The 16,063-nt window shown below is 33.6% G+C and overlaps 1 protein-coding gene across 1 annotated transcript in view; it reads right to left on the reverse strand.

Moving 5' to 3' along the window:
• The window catches only part of NUP88 (nucleoporin 88), a 43,808-nt gene extending 30,244 nt beyond the window's left edge, over positions 1-13,564 (reverse strand). Inside the window, exon 1 of the mRNA XM_084822957.1 lies at positions 13,212-13,564. Coding sequence (XP_084679083.1) covers positions 13,212-13,481 — 270 coding nt within the window. The 5' untranslated portion in view covers positions 13,482-13,564. The remainder of the gene's footprint in view (positions 1-13,211) is intronic.
• Positions 13,565-16,063: the final 2,499 nt, after the last annotated feature.

Below are 16,063 nucleotides of genomic sequence, written 5' to 3' on the forward strand. Positions count from 1 at the left end.
CATTTCCATTATTATTATTATTATTATTATTATTCCTTCTTAAACACAGGAGCGAGTAGCATTTCCATCATTATTATTATTATTATTCCTTTTTAAACAGAGGAGCGAGTAGCATTTCCATTATTATTATTCCTTTTTAAACAGAGGAGCGAGTAGCATTTCCATTATTATTATTATTCCTTCTTAAACAGAGGAGCGAGTAGCATTTCCATTATTATTATTATTATTATTATTCCTTCTTAAACACAGGAGCGAGTAGCATTTCCATTATTATTATTATTATTATTATTATTATTCCTTCTTAAACACAGGAGCGAGTAGCATTTCCATCATTATTATTATTATTATTCCTTCTTAAACACAGGAGCGAGTAGCATTTCCATCATTATTATTATTATTATTCCTTTTTAAACAGAGGAGCGAGTAGCATTTCCATTATTATTATTCCTTCTTAAACAGAGGAGCAAGTAGCATTTCCATTATTATTATTATTCCTTCTTAAACAGAGGAGCGAGTAGCATTTCCATTATTATTATTATTATTATTATTATTATTCCTTCTTAAACACAGGAGCGAGTAGCATTTCCATCATTATTATTATTATTATTCCTTTTTAAACAGAGGAGCGAGTAGCATTTCCATTATTATTATTCCTTCTTAAACAGAGGAGCGAGTAGCATTTCCATTATTATTATTATTCCTTCTTAAACAGAGGAGCGAGTAGCATTTCCATTATTATTATTATTATTATTCCTTCTTAAACACAGGAGCGAGTAGCATTTCCATTATTATTATTATTATTATTATTATTCCTTCTTAAACACAGGAGCGAGTAGCATTTCCATCATTATTATTATTATTATTCCTTTTTAAACAGAGGAGCGAGTAGCATTTCCATTATTATTATTCCTTCTTAAACAGAGGAGCGAGTAGCATTTCCATTATTATTATTATTCCTTCTTAAACAGAGGAGCGAGTAGCATTTCCATTATTATTATTATTATTATTATTCCTTCTTAAACACAGGAGCGAGTAGCATTTCCATTATTATTATTATTATTATTATTATTATTATTCCTTCTTAAACACAGGAGCGAGTAGCATTTCCATCATTATTATTATTATTATTCCTTCTTAAACACAGGAGCGAGTAGCATTTCCATCATTATTATTATTATTATTCCTTTTTAAACAGAGGAGCGAGTAGCATTTCCATTATTATTATTCCTTCTTAAACAGAGGAGCGAGTAGCATTTCCATTATTATTATTATTCCTTCTTAAACAGAGGAGCGAGTAGCATTTCCATTATTATTATTATTATTATTATTATTATTCCTTCTTAAACACAGGAGCGAGTAGCATTTCCATTATTATTATTATTATTATTATTATTATTCCTTCTTAAACACAGGAGCGAGTAGCATTTCCATCATTATTATTATTATTATTCCTTTTTAAACAGAGGAGCGAGTAGCATTTCCATTATTATTATTCCTTTTTAAACAGAGGAGCGAGTAGCATTTCCATTATTATTATTATTCCTTCTTAAACAGAGGAGCGAGTAGCATTTCCATTATTATTATTATTATTATTCCTTCTTAAACACAGGAGCGAGTAGCATTTCCATTATTATTATTATTATTATTATTATTATTCCTTCTTAAACACAGGAGCGAGTAGCATTTCCATCATTATTATTATTATTATTCCTTCTTAAACACAGGAGCGAGTAGCATTTCCATCATTATTATTATTATTATTCCTTTTTAAACAGAGGAGCGAGTAGCATTTCCATTATTATTATTCCTTCTTAAACAGAGGAGCGAGTAGCATTTCCATTATTATTATTATTCCTTCTTAAACAGAGGAGCGAGTAGCATTTCCATTATTATTATTATTATTATTATTATTCCTTCTTAAACACAGGAGCGAGTAGCATTTCCATCATTATTATTATTATTATTCCTTTTTAAACAGAGGAGCGAGTAGCATTTCCATTATTATTATTCCTTCTTAAACAGAGGAGCGAGTAGCATTTCCATTATTATTATTATTCCTTCTTAAACAGAGGAGCGAGTAGCATTTCCATTATTATTATTATTATTATTCCTTCTTAAACACAGGAGCGAGTAGCATTTCCATTATTATTATTATTATTATTATTATTCCTTCTTAAACACAGGAGCGAGTAGCATTTCCATCATTATTATTATTATTATTCCTTTTTAAACAGAGGAGCGAGTAGCATTTCCATTATTATTATTCCTTCTTAAACAGAGGAGCGAGTAGCATTTCCATTATTATTATTATTCCTTCTTAAACAGAGGAGCGAGTAGCATTTCCATTATTATTATTATTATTATTATTATTATTCCTTCTTAAACACAGGAGCGAGTAGCATTTCCATTATTATTATTATTATTATTATTATTATTATTCCTTCTTAAACACAGGAGCGAGTAGCATTTCCATCATTATTATTATTATTATTCCTTTTTAAACAGAGGAGCGAGTAGCATTTCCATTATTATTATTCCTTCTTAAACAGAGGAGCGAGTAGCATTTCCATTATTATTATTATTCCTTCTTAAACAGAGGAGCGAGTAGCATTTCCATTATTATTATTATTATTATTATTCCTTCTTAAACACAGGAGCGAGTAGCATTTCCATTATTATTATTATTATTATTATTATTATTATTCCTTCTTAAACACAGGAGCGAGTAGCATTTCCATCATTATTATTATTATTATTCCTTCTTAAACACAGGAGCGAGTAGCATTTCCATCATTATTATTATTATTATTCCTTTTTAAACAGAGGAGCGAGTAGCATTTCCATTATTATTATTCCTTCTTAAACAGAGGAGCGAGTAGCATTTCCATTATTATTATTATTCCTTCTTAAACAGAGGAGCGAGTAGCATTTCCATTATTATTATTATTATTATTATTATTCCTTCTTAAACACAGGAGCGAGTAGCATTTCCATCATTATTATTATTATTATTCCTTTTTAAACAGAGGAGCGAGTAGCATTTCCATTATTATTATTCCTTCTTAAACAGAGGAGCGAGTAGCATTTCCATTATTATTATTATTCCTTCTTAAACAGAGGAGCGAGTAGCATTTCCATTATTATTATTATTATTATTCCTTCTTAAACACAGGAGCGAGTAGCATTTCCATTATTATTATTATTATTATTATTATTCCTTCTTAAACACAGGAGCGAGTAGCATTTCCATCATTATTATTATTATTATTCCTTTTTAAACAGAGGAGCGAGTAGCATTTCCATTATTATTATTCCTTCTTAAACAGAGGAGCGAGTAGCATTTCCATTATTATTATTATTCCTTCTTAAACAGAGGAGCGAGTAGCATTTCCATTATTATTATTATTATTATTATTATTCCTTCTTAAACACAGGAGCGAGTAGCATTTCCATTATTATTATTATTATTATTATTATTATTCCTTCTTAAACACAGGAGCGAGTAGCATTTCCATCATTATTATTATTATTATTCCTTTTTAAACAGAGGAGCGAGTAGCATTTCCATTATTATTATTCCTTCTTAAACAGAGGAGCGAGTAGCATTTCCATTATTATTATTATTCCTTCTTAAACAGAGGAGCGAGTAGCATTTCCATTATTATTATTATTATTATTATTCCTTCTTAAACACAGGAGCGAGTAGCATTTCCATTATTATTATTATTATTATTATTATTATTATTCCTTCTTAAACACAGGAGCGAGTAGCATTTCCATCATTATTATTATTATTATTCCTTCTTAAACACAGGAGCGAGTAGCATTTCCATCATTATTATTATTATTATTCCTTTTTAAACAGAGGAGCGAGTAGCATTTCCATTATTATTATTCCTTCTTAAACAGAGGAGCGAGTAGCATTTCCATTATTATTATTATTCCTTCTTAAACAGAGGAGCGAGTAGCATTTCCATTATTATTATTATTATTATTATTATTCCTTCTTAAACACAGGAGCGAGTAGCATTTCCATCATTCTTATTATTATTATTCCTTTTTAAACAGAGGAGCGAGTAGCATTTCCATTATTATTATTCCTTCTTAAACAGAGGAGCGAGTAGCATTTCCATTATTATTATTATTCCTTCTTAAACAGAGGAGCGAGTAGCATTTCCATTATTATTATTATTATTATTCCTTCTTAAACACAGGAGCGAGTAGCATTTCCATTATTATTATTATTATTATTATTATTCCTTCTTAAACACAGGAGCGAGTAGCATTTCCATCATTATTATTATTATTATTCCTTTTTAAACAGAGGAGCGAGTAGCATTTCCATTATTATTATTCCTTCTTAAACAGAGGAGCGAGTAGCATTTCCATTATTATTATTATTATTATTCCTTCTTAAACACAGGAGCGAGTAGCATTTCCATTATTATTATTATTATTATTATTATTATTATTATTCCTTCTTAAACACAGGAGCGAGTAGCATTTCCATCATTATTATTATTATTATTCCTTTTTAAACAGAGGAGCGAGTAGCATTTCCATTATTATTATTCCTTCTTAAACAGAGGAGCGAGTAGCATTTCCATTATTATTATTATTCCTTCTTAAACAGAGGAGCGAGTAGCATTTCCATTATTATTATTATTATTATTATTCCTTCTTAAACACAGGAGCGAGTAGCATTTCCATTATTATTATTATTATTATTATTATTATTCCTTCTTAAACACAGGAGCGAGTAGCATTTCCATCATTATTATTATTATTATTCCTTCTTAAACACAGGAGCGAGTAGCATTTCCATCATTATTATTATTATTATTCCTTTTTAAACAGAGGAGCGAGTAGCATTTCCATTATTATTATTCCTTCTTAAACAGAGGAGCGAGTAGCATTTCCATTATTATTATTATTCCTTCTTAAACAGAGGAGCGAGTAGCATTTCCATTATTATTATTATTATTATTATTATTCCTTCTTAAACACAGGAGCGAGTAGCATTTCCATCATTATTATTATTATTATTCCTTTTTAAACAGAGGAGCGAGTAGCATTTCCATTATTATTATTCCTTCTTAAACAGAGGAGCGAGTAGCATTTCCATTATTATTATTATTCCTTCTTAAACAGAGGAGCGAGTAGCATTTCCATTATTATTATTATTATTATTCCTTCTTAAACACAGGAGCGAGTAGCATTTCCATTATTATTATTATTATTATTATTATTATTATTATTCCTTCTTAAACACAGGAGCGAGTAGCATTTCCATCATTATTATTATTATTATTCCTTTTTAAACAGAGGAGCGAGTAGCATTTCCATTATTATTATTATTCCTTCTTAAACAGAGGAGCGAGTAGCATTTCCATTATTATTATTATTATTATTCCTTCTTAAACACAGGAGCGAGTAGCATTTCCATCATTATTATTATTATTATTCCTTCTTAAACACAGGAGCGAGTAGCATTTCCATCATTATTATTATTATTATTCCTTTTTAAACAGAGGAGCGAGTAGCATTTCCATTATTATTATTATTCCTTCTTAAACAGAGGAGCGAGTAGCATTTCCATCATTATTATTATTATTATTCCTTCTTAAACACAGGAGCGAGTAGCATTTCCATTATTATTATTATTATTATTCCTTCTTAAACACAGGAGCGAGTAGCATTTCCATTATTATTATTATTATTATTATTCCTTCTTAAACACAGGAGCGAGTAGCATTTCCATCATTATTATTATTATTATTCCTTTTTAAACAGAGGAGCGAGTAGCATTTCCATTATTATTATTATTCCTTCTTAAACAGAGGAGCGAGTAGCATTTCCATTATTATTATTATTATTATTCCTTCTTAAACACAGGAGCGAGTAGCATTTCCATCATTATTATTATTATTATTCCTTCTTAAACACAGGAGCGAGTAGCATTTCCATCATTATTATTATTATTATTCCTTTTTAAACAGAGGAGCGAGTAGCATTTCCATTATTATTATTATTCCTTCTTAAACAGAGGAGCGAGTAGCATTTCCATCATTATTATTATTATTATTCCTTCTTAAACAGAGGAGCGAGTAGCATTTCCATTATTATTATTATTATTATTCCTTCTTAAACACAGGAGCGAGTAGCATTTCCATTATTATTATTATTATTATTCCTTCTTAAACACAGGAGCGAGTAGCATTTCCATCATTATTATTATTATTATTCCTTTTTAAACAGAGGAGCGAGTAGCATTTCCATTATTATTATTCCTTCTTAAACAGAGGAGCGAGTAGCATTTCCATTATTATTATTATTCCTTCTTAAACAGAGGAGCGAGTAGCATTTCCATTATTATTATTATTATTATTATTATTCCTTCTTAAACACAGGAGCGAGTAGCATTTCCATCATTATTATTATTATTATTCCTTTTTAAACAGAGGAGCGAGTAGCATTTCCATTATTATTATTCCTTCTTAAACAGAGGAGCGAGTAGCATTTCCATTATTATTATTATTCCTTCTTAAACAGAGGAGCGAGTAGCATTTCCATTATTATTATTATTATTATTCCTTCTTAAACACAGGAGCGAGTAGCATTTCCATTATTATTATTATTATTATTATTCCTTCTTAAACACAGGAGCGAGTAGCATTTCCATCATTATTATTATTATTATTCCTTTTTAAACAGAGGAGCGAGTAGCATTTCCATTATTATTATTCCTTCTTAAACAGAGGAGCGAGTAGCATTTCCATTATTATTATTATTCCTTCTTAAACAGAGGAGCGAGTAGCATTTCCATTATTATTATTATTATTATTATTATTATTCCTTCTTAAACACAGGAGCGAGTAGCATTTCCATTATTATTATTATTATTATTATTATTATTATTCCTTCTTAAACACAGGAGCGAGTAGCATTTCCATCATTATTATTATTATTATTCCTTTTTAAACAGAGGAGCGAGTAGCATTTCCATTATTATTATTCCTTCTTAAACAGAGGAGCGAGTAGCATTTCCATTATTATTATTATTCCTTCTTAAACAGAGGAGCGAGTAGCATTTCCATTATTATTATTATTATTATTATTCCTTCTTAAACACAGGAGCGAGTAGCATTTCCATTATTATTATTATTATTATTATTATTATTATTCCTTCTTAAACACAGGAGCGAGTAGCATTTCCATCATTATTATTATTATTATTCCTTCTTAAACACAGGAGCGAGTAGCATTTCCATCATTATTATTATTATTATTCCTTTTTAAACAGAGGAGCGAGTAGCATTTCCATTATTATTATTCCTTCTTAAACAGAGGAGCGAGTAGCATTTCCATTATTATTATTATTCCTTCTTAAACAGAGGAGCGAGTAGCATTTCCATTATTATTATTATTATTATTATTATTCCTTCTTAAACACAGGAGCGAGTAGCATTTCCATCATTATTATTATTATTATTCCTTTTTAAACAGAGGAGCGAGTAGCATTTCCATTATTATTATTCCTTCTTAAACAGAGGAGCGAGTAGCATTTCCATTATTATTATTATTCCTTCTTAAACAGAGGAGCGAGTAGCATTTCCATTATTATTATTATTATTATTCCTTCTTAAACACAGGAGCGAGTAGCATTTCCATTATTATTATTATTATTATTATTATTCCTTCTTAAACACAGGAGCGAGTAGCATTTCCATCATTATTATTATTATTATTCCTTTTTAAACAGAGGAGCGAGTAGCATTTCCATTATTATTATTCCTTCTTAAACAGAGGAGCGAGTAGCATTTCCATTATTATTATTATTCCTTCTTAAACAGAGGAGCGAGTAGCATTTCCATTATTATTATTATTATTATTATTATTCCTTCTTAAACACAGGAGCGAGTAGCATTTCCATTATTATTATTATTATTATTATTATTATTCCTTCTTAAACACAGGAGCGAGTAGCATTTCCATCATTATTATTATTATTATTCCTTTTTAAACAGAGGAGCGAGTAGCATTTCCATTATTATTATTCCTTCTTAAACAGAGGAGCGAGTAGCATTTCCATTATTATTATTATTCCTTCTTAAACAGAGGAGCGAGTAGCATTTCCATTATTATTATTATTATTATTATTCCTTCTTAAACACAGGAGCGAGTAGCATTTCCATTATTATTATTATTATTATTATTATTATTATTCCTTCTTAAACACAGGAGCGAGTAGCATTTCCATCATTATTATTATTATTATTCCTTCTTAAACACAGGAGCGAGTAGCATTTCCATCATTATTATTATTATTATTCCTTTTTAAACAGAGGAGCGAGTAGCATTTCCATTATTATTATTCCTTCTTAAACAGAGGAGCGAGTAGCATTTCCATTATTATTATTATTCCTTCTTAAACAGAGGAGCGAGTAGCATTTCCATTATTATTATTATTATTATTATTATTCCTTCTTAAACACAGGAGCGAGTAGCATTTCCATCATTCTTATTATTATTATTCCTTTTTAAACAGAGGAGCGAGTAGCATTTCCATTATTATTATTCCTTCTTAAACAGAGGAGCGAGTAGCATTTCCATTATTATTATTATTCCTTCTTAAACAGAGGAGCGAGTAGCATTTCCATTATTATTATTATTATTATTCCTTCTTAAACACAGGAGCGAGTAGCATTTCCATTATTATTATTATTATTATTATTATTCCTTCTTAAACACAGGAGCGAGTAGCATTTCCATCATTATTATTATTATTATTCCTTTTTAAACAGAGGAGCGAGTAGCATTTCCATTATTATTATTCCTTCTTAAACAGAGGAGCGAGTAGCATTTCCATTATTATTATTATTATTATTCCTTCTTAAACACAGGAGCGAGTAGCATTTCCATTATTATTATTATTATTATTATTATTATTATTCCTTCTTAAACACAGGAGCGAGTAGCATTTCCATCATTATTATTATTATTATTCCTTTTTAAACAGAGGAGCGAGTAGCATTTCCATTATTATTATTCCTTCTTAAACAGAGGAGCGAGTAGCATTTCCATTATTATTATTATTCCTTCTTAAACAGAGGAGCGAGTAGCATTTCCATTATTATTATTATTATTATTATTCCTTCTTAAACACAGGAGCGAGTAGCATTTCCATTATTATTATTATTATTATTATTATTATTCCTTCTTAAACACAGGAGCGAGTAGCATTTCCATCATTATTATTATTATTATTCCTTCTTAAACACAGGAGCGAGTAGCATTTCCATCATTATTATTATTATTATTCCTTTTTAAACAGAGGAGCGAGTAGCATTTCCATTATTATTATTCCTTCTTAAACAGAGGAGCGAGTAGCATTTCCATTATTATTATTATTCCTTCTTAAACAGAGGAGCGAGTAGCATTTCCATTATTATTATTATTATTATTATTATTCCTTCTTAAACACAGGAGCGAGTAGCATTTCCATCATTATTATTATTATTATTCCTTTTTAAACAGAGGAGCGAGTAGCATTTCCATTATTATTATTCCTTCTTAAACAGAGGAGCGAGTAGCATTTCCATTATTATTATTATTCCTTCTTAAACAGAGGAGCGAGTAGCATTTCCATTATTATTATTATTATTATTCCTTCTTAAACACAGGAGCGAGTAGCATTTCCATTATTATTATTATTATTATTATTATTATTATTATTCCTTCTTAAACACAGGAGCGAGTAGCATTTCCATCATTATTATTATTATTATTCCTTTTTAAACAGAGGAGCGAGTAGCATTTCCATTATTATTATTATTCCTTCTTAAACAGAGGAGCGAGTAGCATTTCCATTATTATTATTATTATTATTCCTTCTTAAACACAGGAGCGAGTAGCATTTCCATCATTATTATTATTATTATTCCTTCTTAAACACAGGAGCGAGTAGCATTTCCATCATTATTATTATTATTATTCCTTTTTAAACAGAGGAGCGAGTAGCATTTCCATTATTATTATTATTCCTTCTTAAACAGAGGAGCGAGTAGCATTTCCATCATTATTATTATTATTATTCCTTCTTAAACACAGGAGCGAGTAGCATTTCCATTATTATTATTATTATTATTCCTTCTTAAACACAGGAGCGAGTAGCATTTCCATTATTATTATTATTATTATTATTCCTTCTTAAACACAGGAGCGAGTAGCATTTCCATCATTATTATTATTATTATTCCTTTTTAAACAGAGGAGCGAGTAGCATTTCCATTATTATTATTATTCCTTCTTAAACAGAGGAGCGAGTAGCATTTCCATTATTATTATTATTATTATTCCTTCTTAAACACAGGAGCGAGTAGCATTTCCATCATTATTATTATTATTATTCCTTCTTAAACACAGGAGCGAGTAGCATTTCCATCATTATTATTATTATTATTCCTTTTTAAACAGAGGAGCGAGTAGCATTTCCATTATTATTATTATTCCTTCTTAAACAGAGGAGCGAGTAGCATTTCCATCATTATTATTATTATTATTCCTTCTTAAACAGAGGAGCGAGTAGCATTTCCATTATTATTATTATTATTATTCCTTCTTAAACACAGGAGCGAGTAGCATTTCCATTATTATTATTATTATTATTCCTTCTTAAACACAGGAGCGAGTAGCATTTCCATCATTATTATTATTATTATTCCTTTTTAAACAGAGGAGCGAGTAGCATTTCCATTATTATTATTCCTTCTTAAACAGAGGAGCGAGTAGCATTTCCATTATTATTATTATTATTATTCCTTCTTAAACACAGGAGCGAGTAGCATTTCCATTATTATTATTATTATTATTCCTTCTTAAACACAGGAGCGAGTAGCATTTCCATCATTATTATTATTATTATTCCTTTTTAAACAGAGGAGCGAGTAGCATTTCCATTATTATTATTCCTTCTTAAACAGAGGAGCGAGTAGCATTTCCATTATTATTATTATTCCTTCTTAAACAGAGGAGCGAGTAGCATTTCCATTATTATTATTATTATTATTATTCCTTCTTAAACACAGGAGCGAGTAGCATTTCCATTATTATTATTATTATTATTATTATTATTCCTTCTTAAACACAGGAGCGAGTAGCATTTCCATCATTATTATTATTATTATTCCTTCTTAAACACAGGAGCGAGTAGCATTTCCATCATTATTATTATTATTATTCCTTTTTAAACAGAGGAGCGAGTAGCATTTCCATTATTATTATTCCTTCTTAAACAGAGGAGCGAGTAGCATTTCCATTATTATTATTATTCCTTCTTAAACAGAGGAGCGAGTAGCATTTCCATTATTATTATTATTATTATTATTATTCCTTCTTAAACACAGGAGCGAGTAGCATTTCCATCATTATTATTATTATTATTCCTTTTTAAACAGAGGAGCGAGTAGCATTTCCATTATTATTATTCCTTCTTAAACAGAGGAGCGAGTAGCATTTCCATTATTATTATTATTCCTTCTTAAACAGAGGAGCGAGTAGCATTTCCATTATTATTATTATTATTATTCCTTCTTAAACACAGGAGCGAGTAGCATTTCCATTATTATTATTATTATTATTATTATTATTATTATTCCTTCTTAAACACAGGAGCGAGTAGCATTTCCATCATTATTATTATTATTATTCCTTTTTAAACAGAGGAGCGAGTAGCATTTCCATTATTATTATTATTCCTTCTTAAACAGAGGAGCGAGTAGCATTTCCATTATTATTATTATTATTATTCCTTCTTAAACACAGGAGCGAGTAGCATTTCCATCATTATTATTATTATTATTCCTTCTTAAACACAGGAGCGAGTAGCATTTCCATCATTATTATTATTATTATTCCTTTTTAAACAGAGGAGCGAGTAGCATTTCCATTATTATTATTATTCCTTCTTAAACAGAGGAGCGAGTAGCATTTCCATCATTATTATTATTATTATTCCTTCTTAAACACAGGAGCGAGTAGCATTTCCATTATTATTATTATTATTATTCCTTCTTAAACACAGGAGCGAGTAGCATTTCCATTATTATTATTATTATTATTATTCCTTCTTAAACACAGGAGCGAGTAGCATTTCCATCATTATTATTATTATTATTCCTTTTTAAACAGAGGAGCGAGTAGCATTTCCATTATTATTATTATTCCTTCTTAAACAGAGGAGCGAGTAGCATTTCCATTATTATTATTATTATTATTCCTTCTTAAACACAGGAGCGAGTAGCATTTCCATCATTATTATTATTATTATTCCTTCTTAAACACAGGAGCGAGTAGCATTTCCATCATTATTATTATTATTATTCCTTTTTAAACAGAGGAGCGAGTAGCATTTCCATTATTATTATTATTCCTTCTTAAACAGAGGAGCGAGTAGCATTTCCATCATTATTATTATTATTATTCCTTCTTAAACAGAGGAGCGAGTAGCATTTCCATTATTATTATTATTATTATTCCTTCTTAAACACAGGAGCGAGTAGCATTTCCATTATTATTATTATTATTATTCCTTCTTAAACACAGGAGCGAGTAGCATTTCCATCATTATTATTATTATTATTCCTTTTTAAACAGAGGAGCGAGTAGCATTTCCATTATTATTATTCCTTCTTAAACAGAGGAGCGAGTAGCATTTCCAGGAGAAAGCCAGGGTGGAATTCTTCTCCTGGCACCCCAGAGTCTTCTGTGTCCAGATGTGCATATATATGTAATATCGATCTAATCTAAAAATTGTTTCTGGACTGCCCGTGAGAGTGGCGCCCTCTCAAGGGACAGATCCAGCTCCGAACCCCTTTCCCTGGCGCGCTAGTTTTCTAGCTGCAAGGGATGATGATGACGACGATACTGGCGCCGTTTATACGCCAGAGCATCCCGCTGTGGGCCACGACCTGAGGCGCTAGGCCACCCTGCCCGCCACCTGGCGCTCCCCAGACGATTCGTGGACCACGGCTCCCATCACCCCCAGCTCCTCTGGTCGATGGGAGTTGTAGTCCGAAACCTCTGAGGGCGGAGGGCAGGCTGTTCTGGAGCCCCAACACAGGTTTGGCCGCCCCAGGGCAAGCCAGGGAGCCCCGCGGCAGCCCCCGGTGCGGGCCGGGGCCGAGCGGGGCCGAGGGCGGGAAGGGCCGCACCTGGTAGCGGCCCAGGCTGCCGGGCTCGTCGCCAAGGCTTCTCAGGCTGAGGACGTAGAAGGCGGTGCGCTCCCCGTCCCACAGGAAGAGCTCCCCGCCGACGCCGAACATCAGGTCCCGCGGGAGGGCCGGCCGGGCCTGCTCCGCCTCCGGCCCCGGCCCCGGCCCCGGCCCGGCGGCTTGCTCCCTCAGGCGGCACAGCACGGCGTGGTGAGGCAGCTCCGCCCACCAGTGCTCTCCCAGGCCCGGCGCCACTGCCACGGCCGCCATCGCCGCCGCCTCAGCGCCCGCGCGGTGGGGAAGCAGGCGGCCGACGGCCGGGGGAACCGACTGGGCCTCGTCGCCTCAGGAGCGCCGGACTGCAAGTCCCAGGGTGCAACGCGCCGCCGGGTCGCGGCCGTTCGCGGCCATAGACTTGTAAAATTGTAGATATAAACCTAGTGGGAAGGTTTCGAGTTTCAATAGAAACTTTTTTCTCCAGCAGCCCACGTGTATATGTATATGTATATGTTGTTCAGTCGTGTCCGACTCTTCGTGACCCCGTGGACCGTAGCACGCCAGGCCTTCCTGTCCTGCGCTCTCTCCCGGAGCGTGCTCAAATTCATGTTCATTGCATCGGTGATGCTATCCAGCCATCTCATCCTCTGCCGTCCCCTTCTCCTTTTGCCTTCAGTCTTTCCCAGCATCAGGGTCTTTTCCAGGGAGTTTTCTCTTCGCATTAGGTGGCCAAAATATTTGAGCTTCAGCGTCAGTATCTGTCCTTCCAATGAGCACTCAGGGTTGATTTCCTTATCTATATCTATATCTATATCCATATCCATCTCTCTCTCTCTTAAGATCATGGCATCTGGCCCCATCACTTCCTGGCATATGGAAGGGGAAGAAATGGGAGCAGTGACAGATTTTATTTTCTTGGGCTCCAGGATCACCGCAGACGGTGACTGTAGCCATGAAATTAAAAGACGCTTGCTCCTGGGGAGGAAAGCTATGGCCAACCTAGACAGCATAGTAAGAAGCAGAGACATCACCTTGCCGACAAAGGTCCGTCTAATCAAAGCTATGGTTTTCCCAGTAGTAACGTATGGCTGTGAGAGCTGGACTGTAAGGAAGGCTGAGCGCCGAAGAAGTGATGCTTTCGAACTGTGGTGCTGGAGGAGACTCTTACGAGTCCCCTGGACTGCAAGGAGGTCAGATCAGTCCATCCTAAAGGAAATCAACCCTGAGTGCTCAGTGGAAGGACAGATACTGACGCTGAAGCTCAAATATTTTGGCCACCTAATGCGAAGAGAAAACTCCCTGGAAAAGACCCTGATGCTGGGAAAGACTGAAGGCAAAAGGAGAAGGGGACGGCAGAGGATGAGATGGCTGGATAGCATCACCGATGCAATGAATATGGACTTGAGCACGCTCCGGGAGAGAGTGCAGGACAGGAAGGCCTGGCGTGCTGTGGTCCATGGGGTCACGAAGAGTTGGACACGACTGAACGACTGAAAAACAACAACATCTATCTATATCTGTCTGTCTGTCTGTCTCTCTCTCTCCATCTCTATCTATCTCCATCTCTATATCTATCTATCTATCTCTCTCTCTCTCTCTCTCTCCCTCCATCTCCAATCTCTCTCTCTCTCTCTCTCTCTCCTTCTCTCTCTCTCTCCATCTCTATCTGTCTGTCTGTCTCTCTCTCTCCATCTCTATCTATATCTATCTATCTATCTATCTATCTATCTCCATCTCTCTCTCTCTCTCCTTCTCTCTCTCTCTCCTTCTCTCTCTCTCCTTATCTATCTATCTATCTATCTATCTATCTATCTATCTCCATCTCTATCTATCTCCATCTCTATCTGTCTGTCTGTCTGTCTATCTATCTATCTGTCTGTCTCTCTCCATCTCTATCTCTATCTATCTATCTATCTATCTCCATCTCTCTCTCTCTCTCTCTCTCCCTCTCCCTCCATCTCCAATCTCTCTCTCTCTCCTTCTCTCTCCATATCTATCTATCTATCTATCTATCTATCTCCATCTCTGTCTATCTCCATCTCTATCTATCTATCTAGTCTATCTGTCTGTCTGTCTGTCTCTCTCCATCTCTATCTCCATCTCTCTCTCTCTCTCTCTCTCTCTCACCCTCCATCTCCAATCTCTCTCTCCTTCTCTCCATCTCTATCTATCTATCTATCTATCTCCATCTCTATTTATCTCCATATCTATCTATCTATCTATCTATCTATCTCCATCTCTATCTATCTCCATCTCTGTCTCTCTATCTATCTATCTATCTATCTATCTCCATCTCTATCTATCTCCATCTCTATCTTTCTCCATCTCTATCTCCATATCTATCTATCTATCTATCTATCTGTATCTCTCTCTCTCTCTCTCCCTCCATCTCCATCTCCAATCTCTCTCTCTCTCTCTCTCTCTCCTTCTCTCTCTCTCTCCATCTCTATCTATCTATCTATCTATCTCCATCTCTATCTATCTCCATCTCTGTCTGTCTGTCTGTCTGTCTATCTATCTATCTATCTATCTATCTGTCTGTCTGTCTCTCTCCATCTCTATCTCTATCTATCTATCTATCTATCTCCATCTCTCTCTCTCTCTCTCCCTCTCCCTCCATCTCCAATCTCTCTCTCTCTCCTTCTCTCTCCATATCTATCTATCTATCTATCTATCTCTCTCCATCTCTATCTATCTCCATCTCTATCTATCTATCTATCTAGTCTATCTATCTGTCTGTCTGTCTGTCTCTCTCCATCTCTATCTCCATCTCTCTCTCTCTCTCTCTCTCTCACCCTCCATCTCCAATCTCTCTCTCTCTCTCTCCTTCTCTCCATCTCTATCTATCTATCTAT

The sequence above is a fragment of the Heloderma suspectum genome, chromosome 16 (genome assembly GCF_057233095.1).
Source record: "Heloderma suspectum isolate Gila_16-S chromosome 16, 16-S_ref, whole genome shotgun sequence".
Lineage (NCBI taxonomy): Eukaryota > Metazoa > Chordata > Lepidosauria > Squamata > Helodermatidae > Heloderma > Heloderma suspectum.